The following is a 20,321-nucleotide window of genomic DNA, read 5'->3' as shown; positions in this document are numbered from 1 at the left end:
TCAGGCAGGTTTTGAACTTAGGAACTTCCTGTCTCAACCTCTTAAGGAGCTGGAATTGACAGTCCTTTGCCTCCAGGCTCAGCATCCCTAACCCACTTCTTATCAGAATGTAGACTGTAAGCCCCAGATGGGGTCTGTCTCCTTCAGGGCGGGATATCCAGGACTGGCCCGAAGCCCACACACACATATTTATGACACACATATTATGAAGGAGCAAATGGGCAGGGAACACATGGCTCTGTAAGTGTTCAATGACATTTAATGGAGAGCTTTCCCTTCATGGTGCTGTGGTCCCCAGGCTACCCCTCCTGCCTCCAGCAGTGTCTTGAACCTCCCTCTGTTGGGGATGCCCCTTGGTGAAGGTAAAATTCAGGTACCTGGGGACACAGCATGGAGCTGCGGATAGAGGATGTCAGCCTGTGCCTGGACCACTGCAGGAAGTCTCCCCCCCTCCCCAGCTCCCTCTACCTGCAGGACCAGAGTGTGGCAGAGGCAAGGAGGCTAAGTTGAGCATCACTGGGAGCAATCCAGGACCCAGAGAATCTTTGTGAATATCTTGCATTTTACTGGAGCTAGGCTAGCCTGGGATACTGCTACACTACACACAGCAGAATGTCACAAGGTCAATGCAGTTCTCTGAAGATTCTGTACCTCCAGTGAACCCAGCCTCCTCTGGGTCCCCAAGGACCTAAAGTTGAAATGACTTCAAGGCTTATCAGGGTATCAGGAGGGCCCTTGCCCAACAAGACACCCTGAGCTGACAGCCTGTGATTGTCTGAGTCAACATCCTTGATCCTCAGCACACCGTATTTCTTGATCTTCAAGAGGCAAGGGTGACCTGAAGGCGGACCCTCACAGAGCTTTACAGAGTCCCAAACAATGAAGCAGGAACCAGAACTCGCTGCTCTCACTGCCAGTCTCCAGCAGGACAGCCTGGAATCCACCCCATAGAAGACGTGGACACTGATGGATTTGTGGGCAGTGACCACAATGGCCAGGGTACTCTGTGATCCCAGGAGAACAGGTCCTTCATCTTCTCAGATAGCCTCTGAATCCTTTATTACGGTTCCTGGAGGCCCCTCTGACTTCTTGGTCCCTCCTGACTTGATGTGAAGAGAGCCTGCCATGGTCTGTGCAGGTAGACATGACCTCCAGCCATGAAGTCAAGCAAAGGGGTCTGTGTCCAGTCCCCTAGAGCTGATTCCAGAAAGATTCAGGATCTGGGATGCCCCTCTCCTTGAGGGAGTGAGCTGATTTCTCACTCAGGCTGTTTCCAATAGAAAAAATGGTGCCGTCAGCAATTGGAGCAGCCCGGACTTCTGGAACCAGGCACCGCGGTGGTTTTCACATCAGCCTCTGTCTCTGTAACTGAGGACTTTGGCACTTCTTCTTTTCCCTCAGTCCCGAGGCCCGGTAGATACTTCTTCCAGCCTACCAGGCAGTGCTGGGCAGCAGAGCGGATCTCTCCACTTCGCAGGGCATAAATGATAGGGTTGACCATAGAGTTAACCAGGCACAGCATGGAACAGAAGGCAAAGGCCTCCTTGACCTGGTCACTCAGCGTGGTGACCAGGCTATGGCCCATGAGAGCCAATGCAGGGAACCAGCATAGGAGCAGAACAGCCAGTACCAGCCCCAGGGTCTTGGCCAACCTCACATCTAGCCGCATCCGAGCTATCCCAGGCACCTGCCTGTCCTGATGCTCGGCCAAGCTGGCTACATGCTGGTGGGCTTTCCAGAGAACATAGCCATAGGTGTAGATGATGCCGACGAAGAGGATGGTAATAAACAGGAGCCAGCCCAGGAGATAGTCATTGGGGATGAGAGGGAAGAGCTCAGAGCAAGGACTAGGGCAACAGGTCCATCCCATGAGTGGCAGGTAGGAGATCAACGCCGAGAGGACCCACATGACACAAAGGGCCACCAGTGCCCTCCCACGGGTGACCAGAGCTTTGTACGCGGGTGGGTAGCACAGACATAGATATCTATCCACAGCAGTCAGCAGCAGGCTGCCCACAGAGGCTGTGAAGGTCACGGTCACGCTGCCAATCTTCAACAGGAAGACGGCCTTGGAGTCAACGCCGTGGAAGACGTGGAAAATGACGAAGTTGCAGGCAAAGATCACACTGGCCAGGAAGTCGGCTGCAGCCAAGCTGCTGATGAACAGGTACGAGGGCTTCCTGCGGAGCCGCTGGGAGGCCAGGATAAGATACAGCACTGCCACGTTCTCCAGGGCACTTAGCAGGCCCAGCAGGGTACACAGCACCGCCACAGCGATCTTCTGGGCATCGCTCAGGATCATGTAGTCCTTCATCGGGTTGAACTCCAAGCCGCTCTTTGAGCCATTGGTCACCTCCAGTCCCCAGCATCCCTCCATGGACAGGCTTTGGCTTCTACGGAGTCTGGCGCAGAAGCCTTGGCTGTAGACAGGGAGAAAAGAGTCTTTGGATGTTAACAGTGATGACCTCGCCTGAGGGCTGACACTAATCAAGCATTTGCCCACGTGCTGAAAGCATCCATTTATATTTTGTAGGCAAGCATTTAGCCTTTTCTCCAAGCCAAGTCTTCCAGTTTCCAATTAGTAGAAGTGACCTGCAAGATTTTTGGTGTCTTGTTTTCTAAAGTGACAAATCCTAAAATTTCCTTTTTCAGCCAAGGGGAATCCCCAGGGACCAACAGCCAAGACAACAAAACCAATAAGAAATGGAAGTGAGGGGCTAGAGAGATGGTTCAGTGGTTAAGAGCACTGGCTGCTCTTCTAGAGGACCTGGTTCAATTCCCAGCGCCCACATGGTGGCTCACAACCATCTGTAATAGGATCTGATACACTCTTCTGGTATGCATGCATACATGCAGAGCACTCATACATAAAATATGAATAAATAAAAATTTTAAAAAAGAAATGGAAGTGAAGATTTAGGGATACTATTTTTATTTCATCATTATTTATTACCATTATTTATTATTATTGGGGTGTGTGTGCACGTGCACATGTGCACAAGTACATGTACACGTATGCACTCACATGTGATAATGTATGTGCCACAAAGTGCGTGTGGAGGTCAGGAGTCAGTTCTCTCCTTCTACTGTGAGTTCTGGAAATTGAACTCAGGGCACCAGGCTTGCATACCAAGCATTTTACTCACTAAGACATCTTGCTGGTCAGTTTTTTTTTTATTCATTTCTGAGACATGGTCCTACAGGTAGCCTTGAAGTCAAGATCCTCCTATTTCAGGTTCCAAAGCAGCTGGGATTACAGACAGGAGTGCACCACCAAACCTGCTTTATGTTTTGTGGGGCGTGATGGTGCATGCTTTTAATCCCAGCACTTGGGAGGCCGAGGTAGGCAGATCTCTGTGAATTGGAGGCCACTTTGGGCTACATAGTAAAACTCTGTCTCAAAATCAAAATTTTTTATACTCATGTAAGGAATGCAGCTTGCCTAGCGTGCACAAAGCCCTGGGTTCAGTCCCCAGCGCTGCATAAACTGGGTGTGGGGCACACACCTGTAGTCCCAGCACTTGGGGGTGACAGCAAGAAGGTCAGTTCAAAGTCATCTGTGGCTATGCGAAGCCATCTTAACAATTGTACTCTAGATATAAGGTAGAGAAGTCCTGTTAATTTGAATATCAGAGAATGAATCATTTTTTTTAATATAAGTATGTCCTGAATATTGGAGAAAAAACTTAGGACAAATAAACATTGTGCAAGGCATTATTAAAATTCATAAGAAAGCAAACAAATACTCCTCTAGAAAGACAAATTTCCTAAACAGATAATGTGGGATTGTTCCATCTAGGGGCCGTGGAATTTGAACTCATTTGATGAGTAGCAAGAGTACCGTGATATTTGCAAGAGTTTTATTCAAGTCTTGGAGATACTTTATAAAGAATTAAAAGAAGGGCAGGGTGGAGGTGGCGGCATATGCCTTTAGTCCCAGCACTTGGGAGGCAGAGGCAGGTATGAGTTCGAGGCTAGCCTGGTCTACAGAGCGAGTTCCAGGACAGCCAGTGCTACACAGAGAAACCCTGTCTCAAAAAACCAACAATGAAAGAAACATAAAAGCACAAATAAGTAAAAATAAAAATAAGCCGGGTGGTGGTGGTGCATGCCTTTAATCCCAGCACTCGGGAGGCAGAGGCAGGTGGATCTCTGTGAGTTCGAGGCTAGCCTGGACTACCAAGTGAGTTCCAGGAAAGACACAAAGTTACACAGAGAAACGCTGTCTCGAAAAACCAAAATAAATAAATAAATAAAGTAAAATAAAATAAAATAAAATAAAAATAAAAATAAAAGGAGGGTTGGAGAGATGGCTCAGAGGCTAAGAGCCTCCAGAGGACCTGTGGGTATATAGAGGCTGATAACTACATGTAACCCTCCAGTTCTAGGGGATCCAATACCCTCTTCTGGTCTCCACAGTGCACTTATATGCATGCAGGCAATATACTTATACACATAAAATAAAATGAATGAACCTTTAGCTGGGCATGGTAGTGCATGCCTTTAGCCCAGCACTCTTAAGGCAGAGGCAGGTCTGTGAGTTCAAAGCCCACTGATCTACATAGCATGCATGCTCCAGGACAGTTACAAAGTAAGACCTTGTCTCATAAAAACCAAACAAACAAACAAACAAAAACTCAAACTAACTTTAAATAAAAAATAAAATGAAAAGGAGACCATAGGTGGATGAAACGCCTCAGCAGGTAGAGAATAGCACTGGAGGCACAGCCCCACACTGAGTTCAGTCCCTGGGCCTCATGTGGTGGAATGAACATCGTCCTTTTGCTTCATATGTCCATACACCATGGCATCTCCCCCAGCCCTGCCACAGACACACACAGACACACACACACACACACACACACACACACACACACACGCACGCACGCACGCACGCACGCACGCACGCATGCACACGCATGGATGCACTCACAGGAATGAATGAATGAATGAATGAATGAATGAATGAATGAATGAACAGATAAATAAATACAATTTTTTTTTGTTTGTTTGTTTGTTTTTTTTTCAAGACAGGGTTTCTCTGTGTAGCTTTGTGCCTTTCCTGGATCTCACTCTGTAGACCAGGCTGGCCTCGAACTCACAAAGATCCGCCTACCTCTGCCTCCTGAATGCTGGGATTAAAGGCGTGTGCCACCACTGCCTGGCATTGTTTTTGTTTTTTTTGAGACAGGTTTCTCTGTGTAGCCTTGGCTGTCCTGAAACTTGCTCTGTACACAGGCTGTCCTCGAATGCATGCCTCTGCCTCCCCAGTGCTGGGATTAATAAAGATAACAAATATGATTTCAAAGTTAAGCAACAAAGGAATTGGACACCTGGTGAGTAGGTGTGTGAATTTAGCAACTCAGGAGGCCTGTCTGGATGACAGGTTGAGCTCAGGCCCAGCCCTGAGGCCTAGGGAAACCTTGTCTCAAAAATAAACAAATAAATAAATGACTTGCAGTACATATGGAGTTCGAGGCCAGCCAGGGCTAACTATATCTGTACCCAACAAACCAACCAAATGACCTCCAAAATAAACTGTCCACTAAGAGACCTTTACTGACAAAACATTACTTATCTTTTTAGCAGGAGGAAATTCAGCCTCGGAAGAATCAGAGGAAGTCAGCCTCTGTGAGCTGATAAGGAATACATTTCATTTTTCATTTCTTTGAGACAGGATTTCTCTACCTAGACCAGGCTGGCTTTGAACTCACAGGGATCTGCCTGCCTCTGCCTCTCAAGTGCTGGGATGAAGAGCCTGAACCACCAAGCCCGGCCTCTGTTCCTTTTTATTTTTCTCTCCTGTGCTGGATGAGTTTTTATGTGTATGAATGTGCTATGCTTGTGTGTGTGGAGGCGAGGAGTCAGTATCCAATGCTTTCCTCAATCAATTTCCACCCTAATTTTTTGAGACAGTGTTTCTCTCCCAGAGCTCACCAATTCAGCTAAACTGGCTGGTCACCAAGTCCCAGGGATCCTTCTGTCTCTGGCTCCAAAGTGGTATAATGGCAGGTATACACCATATCTAGTTATTTTATTTATTTTTCTCTTTTTTACTGTGGATGCCCGGGGATCAGAACTCAAGTCAAAAACAGCAAACACTTGACCGCCTGAGCCATCTCACCAGCCCCTTCACCTGTTCCTTTTTCTTTCCTTCTTTCTTATTTTTTTAGTTTTTTGAGACAAGGTTTCTCTGTGTAGCCCTTGGTTGTCCTGGAACTCGCTCTGTAGACCAGGCTGGTCTCGAACTCAGAGATCCACCCACCTCTGCCTCCCAAGTGCTGGGATTAAAGGAGTGCGCCACTACACTTGCTCTGTTTTTCTACTTATTTATTTTTATGGTCCCAGGGAATCAAATATGGGGCCTTGAACATTCACAATCACCCTACCACTGTCATACATATATATATCTTTCAGCAAAGTGTATAATTCTCTGCCTCCCCCTTTTTTTTTTCTGTGTGGCTACAGGAAAAATTCCAGCGGCATACAGGACTCCTGCTGTGTGTTTATGAGGCAGTTTAACCTCCTGCCCACTGCAGTGAACAAGGCTGCCTGAACACACAAGGCCCGAAGCTGGGTCTTCAGTACCCAAGGCTACCCTAGCCCCCACAACCCACACCTAGCTGCCTTTGGGGGAGAAACTTTGCTTCTGACCTCCAGGCCTGGCCTCAGGTTCTTCTGCCTCATATCCTCCCGGATTTCCCTTTAGTTCATCTGCACAGTGGAGCCCTCCCAAGCCTGCAGCCATGCACCAGCCCCCCAGGATGTTCTGCACGTATGGGCCAGCTTTACATGCTGCGTTCCCTTCAACTGCACCAATCACCAAGGATATGGAATTTAATTTCTATAGAACATTGTTCTTGGCGATGGAGAGACAGGTTAGCTGGGAAAGGTGCCTGCCAGAAAGTCAGACAACCTGAGCTGGATCCCTGGGACCCACATAAAGATAGAAGGACAGAGGCAACCCCCACAGGTTGTTTTGACCTCCAGAAGCAGGCTACGGCACACTCACACCCACATATGTACATATTCATATGCACACAAAACAAATAAATAAAAATGTAATAAAAATTTAAAAATATCATTTCCAGTCAAAAAGTGGTTTCATCTACACAACACTCTAAAACTTCAGGTTGCAGGAGCTGGCTGGAGAGATGGCTCAGTGGACAAGACACCTTGAGGACCTGAGTTCAGCTCCTAGGACTCTCATCAAAAGCGGAGAGTGGCCAAACACACACGTCACCTGTAACTTCAGTGTTGGGTGAGGCTGACAGAAGGGTCCCAGAGTTTGCTGACCACCAGCTCTGGGCTCAGCCAGAGACCTTGTTACAAAGGAATAAGTTAGATGTCAATAAAGCAGGACACACGACATCCAGGACGTGCACCCTCACACGTGTGTGCAGATACGCCACCCACATATACATCACGCACACAAACCCATACACATATAAACAAATTAATAATAAGGAAATAAAAAATAAAATAAAAGTACTGGTTGGGATTGCAAGGCATGGAAGCACATACCTGTAATCCCAGCACCCAAGAGGCTGAGGCTAGGACACAGTGAGTTCTAAGGCTGGAAGACTGCTCTAAGTTTGATGTTGGGTAACATAAAGAGTCCAAGGCCAGCTTAGGCAACATAGCAGAACCCTGTCTCCCAAAAATAAATAAATAAAAACCAACAAATAAAAACCTTTAGGGAGTGCCTTACCCCACTCAGAGTGAGCACAGACGATGGTTGCTGGGATGGCTGCGGCTGGTGTCTGTGCCTCACTCTGGCACAGTGTGGTCGCAGACCACTGTTACTATTCAGAGCAAGGGCAGGAAATGCATGCATTTGATGGACATCCTAACAAGACAACAACAGGAAGCACAGAGCAACGGGAAACCCAGCTCCGGTCCACACGCAGATAGAAATGCCCTCTGGAGGCCACATGGTGGTCTTCCAGAAGGCCTGTTTCCAGGGCAAGGATGTGTTGAATGCACAGAGAGACTCAGGGTTTGCTACACAGGCTGCTGGTCTGAGTCCATCTCTGTCACTCTCATCCTGTGACTTTGGGCAAGTCCCTCTTCTCATCTGTAAAGTGACAATAACATTACCCACCCATTCTTAGGGAGGCCAGGTGGACCAAGGATCTCCATTGCAGTAATTGAACTTGAGAACAGGCAAGTTCTATTTGATCCCTTCAGAATGTGCACAAGCTGGTCCAGCTTGATATGGTGGCGCACGCCTTTAATCCGAGCACTTGGGAGGCAGAGGCAGGGGGATTTCCATGAGTGTGAAGACAGCCTGGTCCACGTGGCAAGTTCCTAGCCAGCTACATAGAATGATGTGGTCTCAAAAACAATTAATAGTACACACACACAAACACACACACACACACACACACACACACACACACAGAGGCAAGCACATGATCTAGTACTTGGGGCTGGAAGAGATGCCTCAGAGGTTAATAGCACTTGCTGCAGAGAACCAGTTTGGTTCCTAGCATCCACATGGCAGCTCACAACTGTCCATAACTCCAGCTCTAGGGTATCCAATGTCTTCTTCTGACCTCATAAACCATAAACCATAAACCAGGCACATACGTGGTACGTGGTACATAGACATACATGAAAGCAAAACACTCAGACACATAAAAATAAATGTTGATATTTTTCAAATTTTATTTAATTTTATTTTATGTGCATTGGTGTGAGGGTGTCAGGTCCCCTGGAACAGGAGTTACAGACAGGTGTGAACTGCCATGTGAGTGTTGGGAATTGAACCCAGGTCCTCTGGAAGAGCAGCCAGTGCTCTTAACTGCTTGAACCATCTCTCCAGCCCATCTTTTTTTTTTTTTTTTTGAGACAGAGACAGGGTTTCTCTGTGTAGTCCTGGTTGTCCTGGAACTCACTCTGTAGACCAGGCTGGCCTCAAACTCACAGAGATCTGCCTTCCTCTGTTTCCTGAGTGCTGGAACTAAAGGCATATCCCACTACCACTGGGTGATTCATCTGTCTTATCAACATGTCATTATCATTCCAAACCTTCAGAGCCACAGGTAAGTACAAGAACTGAGGTAGAACATGCTGTAAGCTGATGCTGGACAGATGTCAGGACTAAAGAGAACCAACCAGCCTGGCTGCTTCCACACCTCCTGGAAGATCCTAGCTCAGAACCCGTGGTTCCTGACAGCGTGTCCCTGCTGGGCTGGTGTCGGGCTGTAGCTGGAACCCTGACGCCATCTGACTTTCTGGGAAGAAACCTGAGGGCCGGGAAACTCTCAGGAAAAGGTGTGGTGGGGTTTTGTTTTCACCTGAAGTGAAAGTATGAAGTGAAACAGTCACAGAGGAGCTGGCCCCTGCTTCGCTACGGTGGAGGGGACCGGAAGCCCATGACTGCAGCGCCCACGGTGAGAGGCTGAGATTTGATGCCCCCAAACTCCGAGTTTTTCTGGTGTTGGGGATGGAACTCAGAGTATTCTGATATGGAGGATATGCTCTTCCCTGTGTCACACCCCAGCAGTCTTGTGGCTTTTGTCTGGGACTGGGAGTGAGGGGGTCTGTATTCTATCTAGTTCCTGTCCTGTTTCCGAGTCTTTGGACTGGCCCTCTGGGCTTTTCTTTTCTTAACTTTGAAGAAGGTAGGTTGATGGTGGCAATTCCTAAGGTCTCTGGACCCTAATATACTGAGTGTGAGTGTGTGTGTGTGTGTGTGTGTGTGTGTGTGTGTGTGTGTGTGTGTGCTCTATACATTAGAACCAGGGCCTCACAACGTGTTAGATAAGCGCTCTACCACTGAGCTACAATCTGGGCCCTCACTCTGCTAATAGTTAATGTAGCTCTCTCATCTATAATAGGGAGGAGTTTGTAATGTATGGAAACACATGTGTAGTCTCTGCTGTGACACTGTGACTCCTTTCTCCTCTCTCTCTCTCTCTCTCTCTCTCTCTCTCTCTCTCTCTCTCTCTTTCTTTCTCTCTCTCTCTCTCTCTTGAGACAGGGTCCTAAACTCACTCTGTAGACCAGGCTGGCCTTGAATTTACAGAAATCCACCTGCCTCTGCCTCCCAAGTACATTAAAGGCATGCACCACCAGAGTAGAAAATTACTAACAGGGTGGTGGTGGCTCATGCCTTTAATCCCAGCACTTGGGAGGCAGAGGCAGGCAGATCTCAGCAGAGGCAGGCAGATCTCTGTGAGTTCAAGCCCAGCCTGATCTACAAAGTGAGTTCCAGGACAGGGTCCAAAGCTACACAAAGAAACCCTGTCTCAAAAAAAAAAAAAAATTACTAACAGCCAAGCTTGCCTACAGCAAGGTCATGTGTCTGATAAGCTCTGATATAAACAGGATGGGGACTGGAGACAAGGCTCAGCAGTTAAGTGCACTGCTCTTTCGGAGAATGGAGTTTGGTTCCTAGTACCCACACCTCCCTGTCACTCTATCTAGCTTCAGGGGGATCCAAAATCCCTAACCCCTTTGGATACCTCACTTGATGCATAGACACATACACATTATTAAGAGATTAAAAAACAAAACAAGGAGCCAGAGAGATGGCTCAGAGGTTAAGAACAATGATTGCTCTTCCAGAGGTCCAAGTTTGATTCCTTGTGAGCACCCACATGGCTCACAGCTATCCACAACTCCAGTTCCAGGGAATCAGACTCCTTCTTCTGACTTTTGCAGGCACATGGCACACACATGGTACACACACATACACACAGACGAAACACTCGTACACAGAAAACAAAGAAATCTATTTTTAATGAAAGAAACCAGAGGATTATAGATATAGCAGAGGGGATAATAAGACCTAGACGGTACCTTTCTCATCACTGAGAACAAAACAGGACTGGGAGGGAGGAGCTTGCACCAAGGCCGAGAGCCTGTTCTTTATATTCAGTTGGTATGCTCCTGTTTTAAGCTGATGTCTGGCTTTGCAAGGTCTTACAAGTTGATAAAACAAACTGCCCCAATTTCACTGGTCTGAATCTCCAGTGTCATTATTATGAAGTGAGGATCCATGTTTCTCACAATTTGGGGCTTAAAAGTCAATATATAACCAGATATTGTGGTGTATGCCTGAAATCCCAGCACTCAGGAGGCTGAGGCAGAAAGGCCCTGAATTTAGGGCTAGCCTGGGTTATACAGTGTGTTCAAGGCCAGGCTAGACCTCATAGGGAGACCTTATCTCCCCAAATAATCCCGCTCCCCAAATAAGCCCCCCCAAGTGAATTTACACCTCCATTTTATTTGCCCTCTGTGTGTGTTGTGTGTGCACGTATGTATACATGTGTGTAGGCCCGAGGTTGTGTTGTGTATGCACATATGTCTACATGTGTGTAGGACCGAGGCTGACATCAGTGTCTTTCTCATGGGCCATCTTGTGTTCTGAGTCAGGGTCTTTCGTTGAACTTGGAGCTTGAAGTTTCAGATGGACTGGCTGGCATGTGAGCTACCTGTCTCTGAAGCCTAACCTTGGGGCTACAGGGGTGAGCCACCACATTTGACATTTCTGTGAGTGCTGGGAAGCCAACTCACGCCTCATCTCACAGCAGGCTCTTTACTCACTGAGCCATCCCGAAGCTCCGAATTTATACCTTTTTAAAAAACCTGAGGGCTGGAGAGACGGCTCATCTGTCAAGAGTGCTTGCTCTTGCAGAGGACCCCATTCCCATGTTGGGTGACTCACAACTTCCTGTAACCCTAGCTCCAGGGGATCTGTCTGAAGTCTCTGTCCTCTGGGGGCACCTGCACCCCTGTGCACATATCCTGACTTTATTAATCAGAAAATAGTGATTAATTAAAAAGAAAATAGTAATTAAAAATATTTTGTTTTTATTTACATTTTATTTATTTTATATGTATGGGTGTTTTGCCTGCATGCATGTCTGTGCATCATGTTCATGCCTGGTGCACACAGAAGCCAGAGGGTATCAGATCCCCTAGGACTGGAGATACAGACTGTTTGAAATGCCATGTGGGTGAGGTGCTGGGAATTGAACTCATGTCCTCTGGAAGACCACCTATTGCTCTTAACCACTAAGCCATCACTCCAGCCCTCATAATGAATCTTAAAAAAAAGAAATGTTTGCCAAAGTTAAGAGTCGTGGCACACACCTGTATTCCCAGCGCTTGGAAGACGGAGGTGAGAGGATCTTGAACTCTAGGTTGGCCTGGGCTGTCCACTATGTCAAAAACCCGAACAGCCAAGCACTTGCTCCGACGCTCCGGTCACTGATACCCAGACTGTCCCTTAGCTGACTTTGCCATGGTCTTAGTGTTTGCGAAGGGCCAGATATGTGCTGGCTGCTGTTCCCCACCTTTGTCTGGCTTAGTCTATGAACCCCTTCTTCTTGCTTTTGGGGTGTGGGATGCTCCTGACTAGCTTCTGTCCAAACCACGCCTCTGTCATAAGCCCCTAAAATTGCAATCCTTTTTTTTTTTTTTTTTTTTTTGGTTTTTCGAGACAGGGTTTCTCTGTGTAGCTTTGCGCCTTTCCTGGAACTCACTTGGTAGCCCAGGCTGGCCTCGAACTCACAAAGATCCGCCTGCCTCTGCCTCCCGAGTGCTGGGATTAAAGGCGTGCGCCACCACCGCCCGGCTAAAATTGCAATCCTACATCTCTGAGCACCTTCTAGATCTGTTGACCTGTTTTCCAGAAACATGTATTGTCCTCCATGGGTCCCCAAGCCCCTGTCTGCGGTGCCCTTGGACCACCCAGTACCCAAACACATCCACCGGGGAGACACACAGGAAGGACTCAATGAACTCGGGCAGAAGCACCACCGTGAACGCACCTGTGGTTCTCAAAGAGGAACTGAAGTGGGCACAACCCCTAGGGAGCCGTGGGAATCACCGCGGCAGGGCAGCCGTGGTTTGAGCGGGAGCCTCTGGGTGCCACAGATTCAAGGGCGCCCCGCTGGGCAGTGGGAGAAAGTTGTGGGGAAGGAGAGGAGAGGAGAAGTCACAAAACTTAGAGGACACCCAGCCTATGAAGTCACTTTTGAGTGAGGTCCCACCAACACCCTCTCCTCTTGGGACCCCAGCAGCTCCCGCCCTGCCCTCCTCCCCCTGTAGCGCCGACCTAGTTTGTCTGTCCTCTTTAGCATTTGGGGTCTTCGCCACTTGAGGGGAGCATCATTTCTGGGCCTTTCCTCTCCCTAGGAGATGGAAGGAAGGACAATTTCTTTCTCTTCTGGGCTGTGCTGGGAGAAGGGCCTTCCAGATGCAGAAGCCATGGCCAAGCGCCCTGACTCTGCTGGGTTCCCGCTTTGGCCTTGGACCCCAGCTTTCTCATTTCTATCTTGGAACAGGACAAAAATGCCCTTACGGGATCAGGGTGTGATGGCCTAAGACAAGGCCAGTGACAGCCACAAGCACGGGGAGGGAAGTTCTGGGGAGAACGAGGAATCCCCTGGGTTTGTGGTTGGAACCTCAGGGCCCAACACACAATCTGCTCCTCTCTCTTGTGTCAGGCTCGCAGGCTGCACACACTGTGGCGTCTGAAACCTGCTCTGCAAGTGACAGTTCTGTGACAATGGTGACTGGAACTGCACCTTCACACCCATGAGGGATTCTCTACCCTGCCTCCCTGTTTACAGAGTAGGACTTGGCTAAGGCTGGCCTGGTTGTTTTCATGGAGACAGTCTCTTTCACACGTAGCCTTGACTGCCCTTGAGTTCTCTATGCAAGTCAGGATGATCTTTTTTTTTTTTTAATTTATTTAATTTTATTTTATGTGCATTGGTGTGAAGATGTCAGATCTGGAACTGGAGTTACAGACAGTTGTGAGCTGCCATATGGGCGCTGGGAATTGAACCTGGGTCCTCTGGGATAGCAGCCAGTGCTCTTAACCACTGAGCCATCTCTCCAGCCCCAGGATGATCTTGAACGTCTGGTCTTCCTGCCTCCCCCTCCTGAGTGCTGGGATCACACAGGCCTGAGACACTATTCCTGCTCCGGGTGTCTCTGTGGCTAGAACCTAAGAGGTCTTGGTTTGAGCAATAGCTTCGCCCACCACCTTGGATGGTTTTTAAATCTGGTGGGCTTCAGTTTTGCACCTTACAAGTTTGAATGACCAAGAGCCACTGTCAAGACCACACAAGGGGAAGTCACAGAATGGCGCCTTTTGGCGTAAGTATCACGGATGGATTTAAGGCCCAAACAGGCATGGGTGTGAGGCAGGCTGGAAACCCAGGGGCTGCATTGGTGGAGTTGAACACACAGAGATTCAGGAAATGATGCTAATCACTCAGTGTCACCTAGCTAGTTAGGGAGGGTGGCTTGGGTCTGTCACAAGATCCAGCGCCTTTCATTCCCACCAGCTGCCTATTGCCTTGACCACGTGACATTGCGCAAGTCTGTACTTCTGCTGAGCTTTGCTCTCCTTATCTATAAGATACGGCGGTCCATCTCTCTGCAGACAGCCTTCTGTGTCTCCTGCCTGTGTTTCAGTTCTTTGGGGCAGAAGCAGAACTACCTGGAAGATACCCCTTCTAGTCCTTCATGAGAAGCATGCTCAGGATGGGGAGCCAGTGCCCAGGTGGGCACGATCAAAGAGCTTCTACTAGCTGAAGCCACACAGAGAGGCTGCTTAGCTCTTGGATTAGAAAAGGATCACAGGCTCTGGGCCCCTCAAGTGTCTGGGAGCTGGGCTCTGGTCCCTGGAAAGTTAGGGGGAAGTGGGTTTCATTGGGTGGTTCACCCTGAAGGTCAAACATTAAGGACAGCGTTTTCAGTCTTAACAAAGAAACTGGGACTCCAGCTCTTCCAGGGACATGGTAAGGCTGGACCTAGCAAGGAATTGTGGACATTAGGGCAACAGGCATCTTTGGTTGGAGCCAGAGTATCAGTGAGGCTCTGTATGTGACCCGCCAGCCAATCCCCATTGGCTTAGCAGGACTGCACGTAATTCCATCAGAATAAATACAAGGTTTCGGCACCCTGAGAACATGCAGTAAGAGGAATGGGAGCGGAAGGCTGAGGACACAGCTCAGTCTTTCAAAGGTTGGCGGTGCAAGCATGGGGCCCTTCCTTGGAGTCCTCAGAGCCCACACGAAAAACCTGGCACAGTGGCGTGTGCCTGTAATCCCAGCACGGTAAGGGGGAGACAGGAGGATCCCCGGGACTCACGGGCCAGCCAGACTAGCTGAATCAGTGAGCTCCAGATTCAGTGAGAAACTGTCTCAAAAAAAATAATGTGGAGATCACCACATTATAATCACATAAATCATGAGAAAGACGCTCGACATTAAGCCCCCTCGCTTCCACAAGCATGCCCACACAGGTGCAGGCACACACAAAGGAAACAGAGGCAGTTTTGCCAGTTTCACCGAGGAAAGGGGAAGGATGACCTCCCTGGTGGAGAGCCACATGGGGCCCACGCAGGTTCGGGAGTAAGCAAGCTCCCTTGAGGCACAGCAGTTGCAGAACTGGGGCATCCTCAGACTTCCTGAATCGTTCACAGCCCTTCTGCACAGTCCTGGCTTTCACGACCACGACACATCCCCCTTGAGGCAAATCCTTCTCTAGGGAAGGAGCCAGTGGCCTCCTGTCCTCATTTCCAACCCACAGCATGGGCAGAGTGGGCAAGGTCCAGATCCCATTCGCTGAGCCCCCTGCAGTGGTCCCATCCCCAGGCAATGTCTCCTGTCTGAGCCCTTACCACAAGCCTGAGGGCGACACTCCTGGAACTGCCCTGTCCAGAAGAAAAAGCTGAGGGGCAGAGCAGTGGAGTTATATACAGTGCTGAATTAGAGTTCAGCAGGAGTCTCCACCTCGGGGTCCCCACTCAGCATCTCTTTCCCCCAGTGAGTGTGACCTCATGGAAACAGAGCCCTGGGCTCCCGGGTCCAGTGCCTTTCACTGTATCTGACAGTCAATCACCTCACTGCACCTCATTTTTTCTCTTCCTACTATAAAGCAAGGTTCCGGATTGCCCAGGTGAGCCCTAAGACCTTTGTCTTCTGGGGCCCTTTTCAAATGCCTGATCCACTGTGGTAGTTAAAGAGTAGGCTAGGAAGGTCTGCCCTCAAGCCAGTGTTCTCAAGCGATGCCCCAGGGACTTTGAGGGAGTAGCACATTGTCTCCCTCTGCCAAACAGGCGACATGGTAGCATAATTTGCTACAGACGTTGAATATTTGAGTTGTGAGCGTCTAATAAAGGAAACCTTGGAAAGCCCTGAGAGCAGAGTCCAGCCCACAGAGAAGATGTGGAGTTCTGTATGTGCTGTGGAGTTCTCATCTCCGGGCACGTGTGGCCCTTTTTCTACAGCTGGGATTGTCTACCAAAGGCCTTCAAAAGGTCGGGCCTGCTACAGATCCCCTTGTGCAGCAGTCTGGAGGGCCTCACCTGACATTCCAGCCCCTCCCTTGCCCCTGCCCCAACCCAGGGACATCCTGTCTAGCTGCTTATAGTCTTGGGAGGTACCAGAGGTGGGAGTAAACTAGAGATAGGGACACCAATGATGTCATTAGCTTTGGGCACCTGTCACCATGCCGGGGTGGGCTTTTTGAGGACACAGTTGCCCCAGACACCCATGTTCCCGCAGACAACCCCACTGAACTCATCAGTTCACTAAGCTGGACTGGGAGGACAATTTCTTTGGTCTAGTGTGGTTTTCTGTTTCTGGGTGAGTAGAAATATACTCCCCAAGAAAAGTCACCTAAGTTTTGGGGTTTTATTACTGTGGTGAATGGCAAGGACGATCCTGTCTCAGGAGGACCAGCCTTGAGCATCGCTGTGACCCATGTTCCTGGTCTGGCATCCATCCCCATGCCTCAGACAGCCCTCCCTCTAACTCCAGAGAGAGGAGTTAAGGTTAGAACACAGGCTTTCTGGAAATGAGGGGTCTGAAGTAAAAAGGCAACGCAAGCTACTCACCTTCTGTGGTCAGCCTCTGGGGCCCAGGAGCTTGGAGAGCCTTCCCGGCAATTTTGTGTTCAGATCCACAGGCTCAGCTTGGGTTCCCCAGTAGGTCCCGGGAGCCACAGCTACAGCTGGTGTCTCTTGGTTTTACCCTTTCGTAAATGAGTGTGAGGAGGTCTGGTCTTCCGTCCCCGTTACCACTTCCCTTCTGGGTCCCCGGTGCCACAATGTTCATGCCCTGCCGTTGAGTTTTCTCTTGCTAGGAACTCTGATCAGGATAGGGTGTAGACCTGGGCCCTAAATTCCAGAGACTTGAGTTCTAATCCAGCCTGGGTGTATGATGTCCAGCAATTCACTTGACCTCTATAAACTTTAGTTTCTTTGTCTGGTGACCATGTGCCAGGCTACACGTGTGCCTCCCCCACACTAGCCCAGAGCTTTGAAATGCAAATACCAACAGGTGGTGGCAGATTACATGAATGAATGATGGCTGCTTGTTCTGGTTTCATTCTGTGGCTGGGACAAATACCAAGATCAAATGCAAGTTAAGAAGCCGGGCGGCGGTGGTGGTGCATGCCTTTAACCCTAGCACTCAGGAAGCAGAGGCAGGCGGATCTCTGTGAGTTCGAGGCCAGCCTGGTCTACAAAGCAAGTTCCAGGAAAAGCGCAAATCTACACAGAGAAACCCTGTCTCGAAAAACCAAAAAAAAAAAAAAAAAAAAAAAAAGAAGAAGCTGGGCATGGTGGCAACACACCCTTAGTCCCAGCATTCAGGAGACAGAGGCAGGGGGATCTCTGAGTTTGAGGCCAGCCTGGTGTACATGGTTCCAGGACAGTCAGGGCTACAAATAGAGACCCTGTCTCAAAAAACAAAATACAGAACAATAACCAAAGCAAGTTAGGGAAAGAAAGGGCTTATTTCAGCTTACAGTTCATCACCGGGAGACATCAAGGCAGGAACTCAAGCAGGTTCCTGCTAAGACTGCTTGCCATTCCACACAGTATGACCTCTGACCAAGGAACTTACCAAGGAGGTAGAGCAAGAACCATGGAGGGTGCTGGTTGCTGGCATGATGGCAGGCCAGCTTGCTTATACCCTGCTAGCTCCACCTTGGCCTTTGCCTCTTCCTGGGACCTGAGATTCAGCAGCTAGGCTAGGCAGGCTGTCTCCACCTACCCAGTGCTGGGATTATAGATATTCAACACCATGCCTGGCTTTATTTTATTTATTTTTAATGTGTATGTGTGTTTTGCCTGCATGTATGTATGTGTACCACATGTGTGCTTGGTGCACTTGAAGGTCAGAAGAGGACTTCGGATCTCCCAGGACTGGAGTTACAGCCAATTGCAAGCAGCCATGTGGGTGCTGGAATTGAACCTGAGTCCCCTGGAACAGTAGCCATTGCTCTGAACCCCTGAGTCAACTTTCCATCACCCTTCCTTCCCCCTTTTAAATGTGACTTCCAGGGATCGACCTCAGGTCCTCAGCCTTGCAAAGTAAGCACTCCACCCAGCCCCAAGAAGTGTTTCTAATGTCTAGTTCTGGAAGACACTCAGGTACTGTACCTGATTCAATTTTACAGCCGTTATCAGATAAAATGCTTAACTACAATCTTCTTTGCCCTACAGGCACAGAATTGAGTGCGATAAGATTCTCATTCTGGTTTATGATCACCACACGAGGTCTTCTCAATAGGAGGGATGGTCTGGGCCAGGACTTCTTCAGGAGGAAGATTTTTGTGCTGTAGATAAAGTCCAGAGTAGGAGAACACAGCAGAAGTGTTTGAGATATGCATGTACTAACAATTACCTACGCCAGGGGTGTAGTTCATGTACTTGCCCAGCAGGCAAGAGGCCCTTGGTTCCATCTCCAGACCTGGGACAAACTGTTTTTATTTAAAATGGATAGTTAATGGGTGTTAATTAGGTGATTTGTATGACAGTCCTATGGGGACAGGCCTTTTTTGTTGGTGTACCTGGCAGGGGGATTCTACTGACATCTAGTGGTAGAGGCCGGGAATGCAGGAGACAGAGGACACAGCTCTTGTCCTGGATCTGACTGTGTAGGGAGGGGCTGAGATGATGAGACCCTTTGGGAGAGGGTACAGGGGTGGGAACAAGGAATTGACAGTGAGGAATGGGGAGAGAGTTCAGGTCCCCCAAAATGAGAGAAGCAGAGTCATGTTCCTCTTGCAGCCTGTGCTTGACCTCCGTAGAATCACAGAAGCAACTGGAGACACCAGGCGTGAACTGGGTAAGCTCTGACTAATGCTTCTGGAGCTCTGACTCCTAGACAGCTGGCCTTGAGGACACCCCGTGGTAAAGAAGGACCTGTCCCCCAACACCTTGCTTGTCTGCTGCAGCTCAGGGTGTGTGATGGTTGCCAAATGGATGCACAAGTGAGTGAAGGAAGAAATGGAAAAATCAAGGAAGCATTGTTAGGACTAGGGGGGAGGCATACCCAGAACTGAGTTCTCTTCTTTTTAAAAAGGGTTTATCTTATTATTGATACCTGTGTGTGTGTGTGTGTGTGTGTGTGTGTGTGTGTGTGTGTGTGTATGCAGTTCTTGAGGAGGCCAGAAGAAGGCATTGAATTCCCTGGAATTTGAATTACAGGTAGTTGTGAGCTGCCATGTGAGTGTTGGGAACCGAACTCAGGTCCTCTGGAAGAGCAGCAAGCTCTCCTAACTGCTGAGTCATCTCCCCAGCTCCCCCTCGCCTCCACCTCCTCCACCCCTGAGTTCTGTGTGACACGCTACTTCCTTCATCTGGTCTATATTTCCCCATTCCCGGAATGAGGAAGTCGGAGAGAAAAGGTATCTCTAAAATTTCCACACACATCTGAGTAACCCCGGGAGCTGTCAGACAGACTGTCCACAGACCCCGAATCAGTCTTCCGGCTGGGGTAGCGGAATTGGGGCAAGAATCTAGGTACCTAGCCAGCTCCTAAGTGAGGTGTGCCCGCTGGCCTTGAGGCCACTTCAGGCCCACATGGTCAATCAGGGCGTTCCAGGATCTCCCCTTTGTACCCTGTCCAGGCTGACCGGGTCCACTCTCCTTGCTATCAGCTACAGGTTAGGGAGTCCCAGTCTTGCCAGCCCTCATACTTCGAGATGCTGCCACCTACTGGCTGTGTCTGAGCTGTGTTGGGCCCCAAGTGGTGTGGAAGGAGAGAACTGACTGGATTAAGTTGTTCTCCATCTCTACAAATAACACTCACACAACAACAATACATTTTTTAATGCAAAGACCAAGAAAGACAGCAGAAACAGCAGAGAGAGGTGTACCTGCAAGCTGAAGACAGACAGATGGCTCACGAGTAGTCTCTCTTTGGCCAAACTTTAGGTTCCTTGTCTTCTCAGCTAAGCCTTGTCCAGTGTCGCCAAAGAATCCTACAGGAGCTGGGCAGTGGTGGCGCACGCTTTTGATCCCAGCACTTGGGAGGCGGAGGCAGGTGGATCTCTGT

At 49.0% G+C, this 20,321-nt stretch overlaps 1 protein-coding gene across 4 annotated transcripts; it reads right to left on the bottom strand.

Annotated features, from left to right (window-relative positions):
- Positions 1 to 239: 239 nt before the first annotated feature.
- Positions 240 to 17,234, bottom strand: Cnr2 (cannabinoid receptor 2). Of its 4 annotated transcripts, none has more exons than XM_076565401.1 (2): positions 16,871 to 17,234; positions 240 to 2,420 (listed from the first exon to the last, which is right to left on the bottom strand). In XM_076565401.1, the coding sequence occupies exon 2, from the start codon at positions 2,375 to 2,377 to the stop codon at positions 1,295 to 1,297; it is 1,083 nt and encodes a 360-aa protein (XP_076421516.1). In that variant the 5' UTR covers positions 2,378 to 2,420; positions 16,871 to 17,234; the 3' UTR covers positions 240 to 1,294. The 4 variants fall into 4 exon arrangements, with proteins under 4 accessions (XP_076421516.1, XP_076421517.1, XP_006975744.3 ...); XM_076565402.1 differs by lacking the exon at positions 16,871 to 17,234 and adding an exon at positions 7,525 to 7,882; XM_006975682.4 differs by lacking the exon at positions 16,871 to 17,234 and adding an exon at positions 7,712 to 7,880.
- Between the last annotated feature and the right edge of the window lie 3,087 nt (positions 17,235 to 20,321).

The sequence above is a fragment of the Peromyscus maniculatus genome, chromosome 2 (assembly GCF_049852395.1).
Source record: "Peromyscus maniculatus bairdii isolate BWxNUB_F1_BW_parent chromosome 2, HU_Pman_BW_mat_3.1, whole genome shotgun sequence".
In the NCBI taxonomy this organism is placed as follows: Eukaryota; Metazoa; Chordata; class Mammalia; order Rodentia; family Cricetidae; genus Peromyscus; species Peromyscus maniculatus.
This window is presented reverse-complemented; position numbering and strand designations above follow the sequence as displayed.